Source organism: Ranitomeya imitator, chromosome 9 (assembly GCF_032444005.1).
Source record: "Ranitomeya imitator isolate aRanImi1 chromosome 9, aRanImi1.pri, whole genome shotgun sequence".
Classification (NCBI taxonomy): Eukaryota; Metazoa; Chordata; class Amphibia; order Anura; family Dendrobatidae; genus Ranitomeya; species Ranitomeya imitator.
Window position 1 is genome coordinate 27,589,206 of NC_091290.1, and position 12,841 is coordinate 27,602,046.

At 44.2% G+C, this 12,841-nt stretch overlaps 1 protein-coding gene across 2 annotated transcripts in view; it reads right to left on the reverse strand.

Moving 5' to 3' along the window:
- The window catches only part of VRK3 (VRK serine/threonine kinase 3), a 44,603-nt gene extending 32,305 nt beyond the window's left edge, over positions 1–12,298 (reverse strand). The window contains exons 1-6 of one of the 2 annotated variants that reach the window (XM_069739911.1): positions 12,257–12,298; positions 9,787–9,929; positions 5,970–6,089; positions 5,011–5,139; positions 4,277–4,423; positions 133–182 (exon numbers count right to left, since the gene is read on the reverse strand). In XM_069739911.1, coding sequence (XP_069596012.1) covers positions 133–182; positions 4,277–4,423; positions 5,011–5,139; positions 5,970–6,089; positions 9,787–9,928 — 588 coding nt within the window. In that variant the 5' untranslated portion in view covers position 9,929; positions 12,257–12,298. Of the gene's footprint in view, positions 1–132; positions 183–4,276; positions 4,424–5,010; positions 5,140–5,969; positions 6,090–9,786; positions 9,930–10,012; positions 10,035–12,256 lie in introns of those variants that run through there. The other variant, XM_069739910.1, reaches the window with a different exon arrangement.
- Positions 12,299–12,841: the final 543 nt, after the last annotated feature.

A 12,841-nucleotide genomic window follows, 5' to 3' on the forward strand; every position in this document is an offset into this window, starting at 1 on the left:
CAATATACTTAATATTAATCTGCTCCTCTTCATTCGGGTCATCGTGATCGCACATTAATACAAATATTAGTCGTTTTGTTTTTAATCCTTATTCTCTGCCAGTCATTCTGCATTTTAACTATAATGACCTACCAGCTTTAAAACATAGCGCTCCTTGTCGTCTTTTTTAGAAGATCTATGTACTTATAAAGATAGAAAAAAAAATGTTATTTTATTACTTATATATTAGATAATAAATCAATTATAAACACAAACATTTTGTATGTAATACTGCTGCTGCGACTTTTCGGATGGTAAAATGCACTTCTTTCCCCCTACAAATTTGGGAGGTAAATGGTGGTGCGTCTTACAATCTGAAGGTAGCTTACTGGGGAAAGAAGGGGAGGTGGGGGTGGCAGCAGTGGAGCGGGGGTCTCTGCCTCCGGCAGCCATTTTCCCGAAGCCCATCAGAGGAAAACATTGAGAAACTGGACACCGCTAACCAGCGCTGACATTTTATGAGGGCCCAGGGCCCGCAGCATCTCCCACTCATACCACCGGCCCCCTGAAGCAGCGTCCTGCCTCATATGACCCCACTCTACCACCCTCCTGGTAAGCCACCATTAAAACAGACCACAAGACGCACCGCCATTTTATTTTACCACGATGACAAAAATATTCTCTAAATCTACTCATTTTGTGTTACCGTGTATAATGAAACCGGTGTACGGAGAATGCGTCACCAGAAACAGATTTATGTAGTAACCTGCAGCCTTAGTGATAATGTTCAGGTAAATACAGGTTTAAAAAAGTGCAGATGTCTAATAGGCAGTGCAGCTGCAGGGAGAAAATGAAGTTATATTCTCCCTGCATCCGCTTGTTTCAAGTCATGGAGGCGGTACCAGGACAGTGAACAGTCACCTCTCATTACACTGAGCGCGGATATAATTTCCCCCCTTCTTGACTAACATCCTGCTCTGCGCTAGCAACGGTAGAGCCAGAAGTAATTCCAGGAGCGGGGAGAGATTACAGCTGCGCTCACTGTGTCATGTGCTCACTTTGTGATACGTGCTGACTGTTCGCTTTGATGGTGCTGCCCCAATGACTGGAAGGGAGTGACTGCAATTGGAATATAACTTAATTTTCTCCTTGCAACCGTCCTCCCCATTAGATGAAGGGGGAATAAGTGAGCTGTGACATCACTTACTGTGAATGGTAGCTACTCTGTTATCAGTCATTGTACAAGAGGAGGAGGTGAGCTGTGATATCACCTATTGTGAATGGTAGCTACTCTGTTATCAGTCATTGTACAAGAGGAGGAGGTGAGCTGTGACATCACCTATTGTGAATGGTAGCTACTCTGTTATCAGTCATTGTACAAGAGGAGGAGGTGAGCTGTGACATCACCTATTGTGAATGGTAGCTACTCTGTTATCAGTCATTGTACAAGAGGAGGAGGTGAGCTGTGATATCACCTATTGTGAATGGTGGATCCTGTGTTATCTACTGTATATAGAGGTGTTATCAGTCATTGTACAGGAGGAGGAGGTGAGCTGTGACATCACCTATTGTGAATGGTGGATCCTGTGTTATCTACTGTATATAGAGGTGACATCAGTCATTGTACAGGAGGAGGAGGTGAGCTGTGACATCACCTATTGTGAATGGTGGATCCTGTGTTATCTACTGTATATAGGGATGTTATATTTTACTATAATGATGTCTGGGATTATAATAAACTCCTGAGAAGTCCTCTATACAAAACAGAAAATGTGAGCTAGTAGAAGGCCTAGTAACCAGTGTGAAAATTATAACATTTCTGTGTATCTGTAAGTATCGCATATACTCAAGTATAAGCTGAGATTTTCATTTTTTTTAGGCTGAAAGTGCCCCTTTCAGCTTATTAGGCCTATTTCACACTTCTGTTTTTCATTTTCCATCACAATGCGTCGTTTTGTGAAAAAAGAAAATCCAGCAAATGTTTCTGCTGGATCGTTTTTTTTTTTTCTTTCTCATAGACTTGTATTAGCGACGGATGGCCTCACGTTTCATCCGTCGTGCACTGGATCCGTCATAAAATTGCTGTCCGTCGGGCGGAGACACCGCACATAGAAACTTTTTTGTGTACGTCGGAAAATCGCTCAGCAACGGATTCTGCGCTGCCCGTCGTTGGCTATAATGGAAGCCTATGGATGCAGGATCCGTCGCTGACTGTGAAAAGCAGGAAGACACAGATGCCGTATTTTGAAACTGAGCATGCACGGAAGAATTTCCCGGTCAGGGAAATTCTCTCTCGCTCTCTTTTTACTATTGATACTACCTATGCAGCATCAATAGTAAAAAGATACAATGTTAAAAATAATTTTAAAAAAATAAATAAAAATCGTGATATTCTTACCTTCCGGCGTCCCCCGCAGCCTCCCCCGATGCTCGAGATGCTGCCGGCAGCTCCCGTTCCGAGTGATGCCTTGCGAAATGACCAGATAACATAGCGGTCTTGCGAGACTGCTACGTCATCACAGGTCATTGTCTCGCAAGGCATTACTGGGAACAGGAGCTTCCGGCAGCATCGTGAGCATCGGGGGAGGCTGCGGGGGACGCCGGAAGGAAAGAATATCACGATTTTTTATTTTTTTAAAATTATTTTTAACATGGGTTGTGTTGTGCATGCGTTTTCGCAGCGTAAAAATGCGACAAAGACGCATACATAACGTGTGCACATAGCCTCGACGGATCCATCAAAAAAACGAACCCAGTGCATCTGTTTTTTTTACAATCTGCACAGGATCTGTCTTTTCAACAGTTGACGGATTGTGACTGATTGTAAAAAACAGAAGTGTGAAAGAGGCCTAATACTTGAGTCATTGTCCCAGGGGGTCGGCGGGGGAGCAGCAGCTGTCCATCATACTCACCTGCCCCCGATGCGGTCTCTGCTTCTCAGTGTCTCGGACGCCCGCAGCTCTTCCTGTGTTCAGCTGTCACTGGTACCGCTCATTAAAGTAATGAATATGGACGCAACTCTACTCCCATAGGGGTGGAGTGCATATTCATTACTTTAATGAGCGGTACCAGTGACTGCTGAACACAGGAACATGCTGCCGGCGTCAGAGACCACCGCATTGGAGAAGCAGGGACAGCATTGGGAGGATGAGTATGACGGGGGAGGGTGAGCCATACGATATTCACCCATCCCCATTCTGTGTCTTCCGCGTTCTCTGGCTGTGACGTTCAGGTCAAAGGGCGCGACGACGTGTTTAGTGTGCACGCCGCCCTCTGCCTGAACAGTCACTGCAGAGACCCGGAAGACACAGCTGCGCGCAGCGGTGGAATGCGGACAGGTGAATGTCGCAAGTGCCAGTGTCCCCGCCCACTCAGGACAAGAGGCGAGTATGTCATTTTTTTAATTTTTTAATCGCAGCATATGGCACAAATGTTTCTATGGAGCATCTTATGGGGCCATAATCAACCTTTATGCAGCATTATATGGGGCACATTTTATATGGAGCATCTTATGGGGCCATAACCTTCATGCAGCATTATATGGGGCAAATATTTCTATGGAGCATCTTATGGGGCCATAATCAACCTTTGTGCAGCATTATATGGGGCATATTTTTGTATGAAGCATCTTATGAGTCCCATCATAAACTGTATGGAGCATTATATGGGGCATATTTTATTATGGAGCATCTTATGGGTCCATCATGAACTGTATGGAGCATTATATGGGGCTCCTGATTCCATATGGATATTCAAAAACACGTATCCTACGGATGTCTCAATTAATTTTACTTTTATTGGTATCTATTTTGATTTTTGAAATTTACCAGTAGCTGCTGCATTTTCCACCCTAGGCTTATACTCGAGTCAATACGTTTGCCCAGTTTTTTGTGGCAAAATTAGGGGTCTCGGCTTATACTCAAGTATATACGGTAATTGTAGCACAAAACCAAGTCTTGATACAGAACATATAATACATACAAACTATGAGAAATATGACAAATTTTTTAAAGGATTTTCACACAGATGAATTTAATGTTTTTTCCCACAATTTTTCTGCGCAAGTCAAAGTTAAAAGGGATCTTATCCCACAGCGAAAAAACAAACAAAAAAAAAACCATAACAATATAATGGATGTAAAGTGCTCTGATGACGTTATCGGGAATGGATTATTGCACTGACAAGAGTCACTGGTAGCTCCAGCCCTGTTCACATTACATCATGTATACCTGCAATATATATACACCACTGTATAAACATGTGGAAAAATGATATAAATATTATACTAAAAACCCACCTTCGTAATACAAGCCGGTCTTCTCCTGCGACAAGAGCTTGGCCAGCACCCACTTTGTGTTGTTATTATCGGTCACAACGTCATTTTCTGGCAGTGGCTGCACTGGTACGTTCTTCGCTTTCTTACTCCTGGGGCTTATTACTTCATCTTGTATAAGAAAAGAGAAAAAAAAAACAATATAAGTTCAAAATCACACATATAAAGAGAACCAAAAACTATTCTTAATTTAGGCAAATTTGGCTGAAATGCTTTGTGCTGGTCGTGTTATGTTAAAAATAATAATAAAAAAAAAACCTGCTATACCCACCCTCCGTAGTCGCTCGCGCCGGCCGCCATCTTCCATTGCAGGTTCCGGTGGCAAAGATGGTATGGGAGAAGGACCTGCCATGACGTCACGGTCATGTGACCGCGACGTCATCACAGGTCCTGCGCTCATCCCAATCCTGGGACCGGAAGCTGCCGTGGACTACAAGGGCTTCCTCGGAAAGGTGAGTATATGTTTATTTTTTTAACCTGTGACAAACCTGGCTGGGCAATATACTACGTAGCTGGGCAATATACTACGTGACTGGCTAATATACTACGTGGCTCTGTGCTGTATAGTGTGTGTGTGTGTGTGTGTGTGTGTGTGTGTGTGTGTGTGTGTGTGTGTGTGTGTGTGTGTGTGTGTGTGTGTGTGTGTGTGTGTGTGTGTGTGTGTGTGTGTGTGTATGTGTGTATTCGGAATTACTTACTCTTTGTTTTTGCTGGTGAAGCTTCATTGTTTTCGGCCTGTTCCTTTTCTGGGGTAAAGCTCACTTTTCTCTTCAGCGCAGTCCTCGGTGAACTTGATGGATTTCTTTTGTTGCATTTCTGACTTCCAACTTTAAAACAAGCAATAGTTTTAGAATATTAGGATCTTATAGGTATTACTACATTTGCACTAAAAATTTATGAATCTTTAGATACTACAAGCATAAATAATAAAGAAAAAAAAAAACAAGAAAACATACACCCACTGCATAGGAAAGTGTAATTGTCACATGCCGGAATAACTGAGGACCATCTATATTTTGTATTTATATGGTGGGAATGCTTTCAGAGAAATGCACCATACATACATACTCAATTTTCTCTTGAGTTAACAGTTAAAAACCATCCGCATTTTAACCCTTTTTCCATCCACTTCAGTTTCGTCCTTTATGCTGAACAGCTTTTTTTTTTTCGTACTTTTTGTTTTGTTCCGGGAGTCATAACTTTTTTTTATTTTTTATGTAGTCATATCAGGGCTTACTTTTGGGGGGAGGTGTTGTACTTATATACTTCAAAATGGCCGCCATGGTCACCACCCATCTTGAAAAGTTTTCCCCCACCCATATACTAATGTGCCACAAACAGGAAGCTGATATCACCAACCATTCCCATTTTATTTAGGTGTATCCATATACATGGCCCACCCTGTATATCAAAATAAATATATTTGATTAAACTTTGTGGAAATGAATATAAACAAAAAAGCAATTCTACTATCACATGCATTTTACATTTATGTCGAGTGTTAACTTGATACTGTGGGCCAATAAGGAAATAAACCTGCAACATTTTATATTGTATGACTACTGTATGATTAATACACTGAAAAAACATGGTTTTTATGTCAATAATCACCTATTACAAAAAGGAGTAACAAATAAAGGAAAGAAGGAGATCTTACCAGGTTTAGGAGAAGTACTGGGCCATTCCCTGTCTTGTGCTACTTTATCTGAACGATCGCAGCTTGATTTCTTCTGGAAAGTCGTACCTTCTGGAGAAAATTTTACTGGTGTCCAGTGGACTATAAGAAAGCAAAAATGTAGACGGAAAGAGCAATAGATATTATCGATGCCATACAAAATACACCTTTAAAGTGTAAGTGACGGTCCCCAAACTTCTGGAATTCCAATTATTCTATAAAATGGTGCATTATAGATCCAGACCCCCTCCGATAATGGCCCCTCAATGCTCTGCAAGTAAATATGACTGCAAATGCAATTCTGTAAGATTTTATCAAGGCGTTGTGTGATCCCAGTGACCCGATTCTCATCAACCAAGGGTTGATGTTGTATTCTATGGATGGGACGTCAATGAAAAAAAAGGAAACCCCTTAATATCAAAAAATTATCTGTCAATAGTATAAGGGTAGTGAAAGATCAAGAAAAGAGTGGTGGCAGAATACATGGATACACAGCAAGGAGTGGTGGCAGAATACATGGATACAAAGCAAGGAGTGGTGGCAGAATACATGGATACACAGCAAGGAGTGGTGGTAGAATACACGGATACAAAGCTAGGAGTGGTGGCAGAATACATGGATACAAAGCAAGGAGTGGTGGCAGAATACACGGATACAAAGCAAGGAGTGGTGGTAGAATACACGGATACAAAGCAAGGAGTGGTGGTAGTATACATGGATACACAGCAAGGAGTGGTGGTAGAATACATGGATACACAGCAAGGAGTGGTGGTAGAATACATGGATACAAAGCAAGGAGTGGTGGTAGAATACATGGATACAAAGCAAGGAGTGGTGGAAGAATACATGGATACAAAGCTAGGAGTGGTGGTAGAATACATGCATACAAAGCAAGGAGTGGTGGAAGAATACATGGATACAAAGCAAGGAGTGGTGGAAGAATACATGGATACAAAGCAAGGAGTGGTGGAAGAATACATGGATACAAAGCAAGGAGTGGTGGTAGTATACATGGATACACAGCAAGGAGTGGTGGTAGAATACATGGATACAAAGCAAGGAGTGGTGGAAGAATACATGGATACAAAGCAAGGAGTGGTGGAAGAATACATGGATACAAAGCAAGGAGTGGTGGTAGTATACATGGATACACAGCAAGGAGTGGTGGTAGAATACATGGATACAAAGCAAGGAGTGGTGGAAGAATACATGGATACAAAGCTAGGAGTGGTGGTAGAATACATGCATACAAAGCAAGGAGTGGTGGAAGAATACATGGATACAAAGCAAGGAGTGGTGGAAGAATACATGGATACAAAGCAAGGAGTGGTGGTAGAATACATGGATACAAAGCAAGGAGTGGTGGAAGAATACATGGATACAAAGCAAGGAGTGGTGGAAGAATACATGGATACACAGCAAGGAGTGGTGGAAGAATACATGGATACAAAGCAAGGAGTGGTGGAAGAATGGCAGTAGAAGACAAAAAATATCCAGCATCCACGGCATTTAGGGGGAGTATATTAAAACATTACTTTTATTGCGACTAACTAACATCTATCAAAAAACAACCTGGACACTTCTTTCTATCCAATCCAATCTAGAGTGGGTGTCATGGATAACTTCCAACATGTCATGATAAGGGATCACACATTTATTCTCCACCAACAGAGACCATGTTTCTAATATCACTCTTAGACATAACCAGGCTGCTACGCAATTACGGGACAACCCTAATAATCAGACCATCTGACAAAGGCGGATCGATTGTCGTTCTTGACAAGCTGTTATAATAAATATTATGGAATTATCTGATGTGCCAGCCTACCGCAAACTTCAATGCGATCTCACCAGTCAAATCAGCTACAGTGCCTTGCGAAAGTATTCGGCCCCCTGGAACTTTTCAACCTTTTCCCACATATCATGCTTCAAACATGAAGATACCAATTGTTAATTTTTGATGAAAAATCAACAAGTGGAACACAATTGTGAAGTTGAACGAAATTTATTGGTTATTTTAAATTTTTGTGGAAATTCAAAAACTGAACAGTGGTGCGTGCAATATTATTCGGCCCCTTTATTTTCAGTGCAGCAAACTCACTCCAGAAGTTCATTGTGGATCTCTGAATGATCCAATGTTGTCCTAAATGCCTAATGATAAATATAATCCAACTGCGTGTAATCAAGTCTCCGTATAAATGCTCCTGCTCTGTGATAGTCTCAGGGTTCTGTTTGAAGCACAGAGAGCATCATGAAGACCAAGGAACACAACAGGCAGGTCCGTGATACTGTTGTGGAGAAGTTTTAAGCCGGATTTGGATACAAAATGATTTCCAAAACTTTAAACATCCCAAGGAGCACTGCTGTGCAAGTGATCATATTGAAATGGAAGGAGTATCATATCACTGCAAATCTACCAAGACCCGGCCGTCCCTCTAAACTTTCATCTCAAACAAGGAGAAGACTGATCAGAGATGCAGCCAAGAGGCCCATGATCACTCTGGATGAACTGCAGAGATCTACAGCTGAGGTGGGACAGTCTGTCCATAGGACAACAATCAGTCGTACACTGCACAAATCTGGCCTTTATGGAAGAGTGCTAAGAAGAAAGCCATTTCTCAAAGATATCCATAAAAAGTGTTGTTTAAAGTTTGCAACAAGCCACGTGGGAGACACACCAAACATGTGGGAGAAGGTGCTCTGGTCAGATGAAATCAAAATCGAACTTTTTGACAACAATGACAAACGATATGTTTGGCGTAAAAGCAACACAGCTCATCACCCTGAACACACCATCCCCACTGTCAAACATGGTGGTGGCAGCATCATGGTTTGGGCCTGCTTTTCATCAGCAGGGACAGGGAATATGGTTAAAATTGATGGGGAGATGGATGGAGCCAAATACAGGACCATTCTTGAAGAAAACCTGTTGAAGTCTGCAAAAGACCCGAGACTGTGACGGAGATTTGTCTTTCAACAAGACAATGATCCCAAACATAAAGCAAAATCTACAATGGAATGGTTCACAAATAAAATTATCCAGGTGTTAGAATGGCCAAGTCACAGTCCAGACCTCAATCCAATGGAGAATCTGTGGAAAGAGCTGAAAACTGTTCACAAACGATCTCCATCAAACCTCACTGAGCTCCAGCTGTTTGCCAAGGAAGAACGGGCAAGAATTTCAGTCACTCGATGTTCAAAACTGATAGATACATACCCCAAGCGACTGCAGCTGTAATCACAGCAAAAGGTGGCGCAACAAAGTATTAAGTTAAAGGGGCCGAATATTGCATGCCCCACTTTTCAGTTTTTGATTTTCCACAAAAATTTTAAATAACCAATAAATTTTGTTCAACTTCACATTTGTGCTCCACTTGTTGATTCTTCACCAAAAAATTACATTTGGTATCTTTATGTTTGAAGCATAATATGTGGGAAAAGGTTGAAAAGTTCCAGGGAGCCGAATACTTTCGCAAGGCACTGTGTGACATGTCACTTTTATTGGCGGATGGTTTTCAGTGGTTTTTCTATCAGTCAAGGAGAAAGGTGTCACTTGCCCAAAAAAAAAAAATATTCTGTGTGTCCCATCTTCCATGACATACCCAAGATTCAAAATCAGAGATCTCTACCTCCCTACAACCTATTGTTGCTGGAATTCAATCACTCACTGAACACTTATCTGGCTGTCTTGACAACTAACTCCAACCTTTGGTGTTATGAACAGTTAGCCACATCGTGGACACTAAGCATCTTATATCAGTCATGGGCAAACTACGGTAGGGATGAGAGGTGCCTTTACCTGGTGGGGGGACACGGTCGACCTCTGAAACACTCTCGGACTCAGCAGTGTCTTCTCTCTGAAATTTTATTCCACAATATGGGCAATAGATGAACTCGTCTTCTGCTTTCTTCCCACATTGAGGGCAAAAATTTATAATCATTCTGCAAATGAAGAGAGAAAAATGAGAAGTAACGACCAGTGGGATAAACGTAACTACACAAGTTAGGACAAAGTTCAGTTCAACCTGCAGCGCAGCGAGGAACGTCCCAGTGAGTCACACACGACAGTCACACACACAGGACAGTCACACACACAGGACAGTCACACACACACACAGGACAGTCACACACACACACAGGACAGTCACACACACACACACAGGACAGTCACACACACACACAGGACAGTCACACACACACACAGGACAGTCACACACACACACAGGACAGTCACACACAGACAGTCACACACACACACACACACAGTCACACACACACACACACACACACAGACAGTCACACACACACAGGACAGTCACACACACACAGGACAGTCACACACACACACAGGACAGTCACACAGGACAGTCACACACACACACAGGACAGTCCCACACACACAGGACAGTCACACACACACACACACAGGACAGTCACACACACACAGGACAGTCCCACACACACAGGACAGTCACACACACACAGGACAGTCACACACACACAGGACAGTCACACACACACACACACAGGACAGTCACACACACACAGGACAGTCCCACACACACAGGACAGTCACACACACACACACACAGGACAGTCACACACACACAGGACAGTCCCACACACACAGGACAGTCCCACACACACAGGACAGTCACACACACACAGGACAGTCACACACACACAGGACAGTCACACACACACAGGACAGTCACACACACACAGGACAGTCACACACACACAGGACAGTCACACACACAGGACAGTCACACACACACAGGACAGTCACACACACACAGGACAGTCCCACACACACAGGACAGTCACACACACACAGGACAGTCACACACACACAGGACAGTCACACACACACAGGACAGTCCCACACACACAGGACAGTCCCACACACACAGGACAGTCCCACACACACAGGACAGTCACACACACACAGGACAGTCACACACACACAGGACAGTCACACACACAGGACAGTCACACACACACACACAGGACAGTCACACACACACACACACACAGGACAGTCACACACACACACAGGACAGTCACACACACACACAGGACAGTCACACACACACAGGACAGTCACACACACACAGGACAGTCACACACACACACAGGACAGTCACACACACACACACAGGACAGTCACACACACACACAGGACAGTCACACACACACAGGACAGTCACACACACACACACACACGGAGGACAATAGATAGAAGAACCTGGCACTCAACTTAATGCTTAGTGAGAGGTTTTATTTTGTAGTACCGACAAAACGTTTCGGTCCCCAAGTTCGGGACCTTCGTCAGTTACGTACTAATAGGCTTTTTGAATTGAGCCTAAAGGGAATTAAACTGCGTCTGCGTGCAGGGCGGTGGATACGGCGTCTGGGCCAGGAGCACACGCCAAGCACGCAGCTACAAGCGCATTTACTTTTCGGCTTTAAAACCAGGCTACCGCCCTTCTATCTATTATCTCATGGTGTGGGAACCTACCTGAGCACCACAATTAGTAGTGCACACATAGTTATTCTCGGTACACACACAGGACAGTCACACACACACACACGACAGTCACACGCACACACAGGACAGTCACACACACAGGACAGACACACGCACACACAGGACAGTCACACACACACACAGGACAGTCACACACACACACACACAGGACAGTCACACACACACACAGGACAGTCACACACACACACACGACAGTCACACGCACACACAGGACAGTCACACACACAGGACAGACACACGCACACACAGGACAGTCACACACACACACAGGACAGTCACACACACACACACACAGGACAGTCACACACACACAGGACAGTCACACACACAGGACAGACACACACACAGGACAGTCACACACACAGGACAGACACACGCACACACAGGACAGACACACGCACACACACGACAGTCACACGCACACACACGACAGTCACACACACAGGACAGACACACACACGAGTCTCACACATACACACAGGAGTCTCTCTCTCACACACACACACGACAGTCTCACACACACACAGGACAGTCTCTCTCTCTCACACACACACACACACACACACAGGACAGTCTCACACACACACACAGGACAGTCACACACAGTCTCACACACACACACACACACACACAGGACAGTCACACACAGGACAGTCTCTCTTTCTCACACACACACACACACGTCAGTCAGTCAGTCACACACACGCCCAGCGCTCACCTGGTGACTCCAGCGACTGCCGCTGACTGAGCAGTGACACTGACACTACAGGATGTTGTCGCGGACACGTGACCAGACGCCAGTGAAAGCGAAACTTCGCAGAAGCTGTGTGCAGTAGCGCCCTCTGCTGGTGATCTGCCGGAAACACACAGGTTCGTGTCCGCGCCGCCCGCCCCTATGACAGCGGTCACGTGACGGTGTATCTGCCGACTCTATAGTGTTGTTGAATGTTGATAATTTGGAGACGCTTTTAGCTCCACCCCCTCCGGCCTAGCAACGCCCCAATTCCCGGGGTAACGCCCACTTACGGTGCAGTTTCTGTGAGTCTTTTCTGGGCACGTTGGTCAGACCGGGGAGCACTGGCCCAGTGGCCCGGATGTGACTTCTTCCCACCTGATTTCACTTCTTCACCAACATTTTTTCTACCAGATTTACCCCATAATGACTCCAAACTTAACATATTTATCAGCTTCCACAGGAAAACGTCCATATAAAATGGAATCCGCCCCCACACAAAAAATGGCGCCATTGTGAAAAGTAGGCGGAGCTTAGTGTAGGGGGCGTGGTGTAAACAGCTCAAGCCTG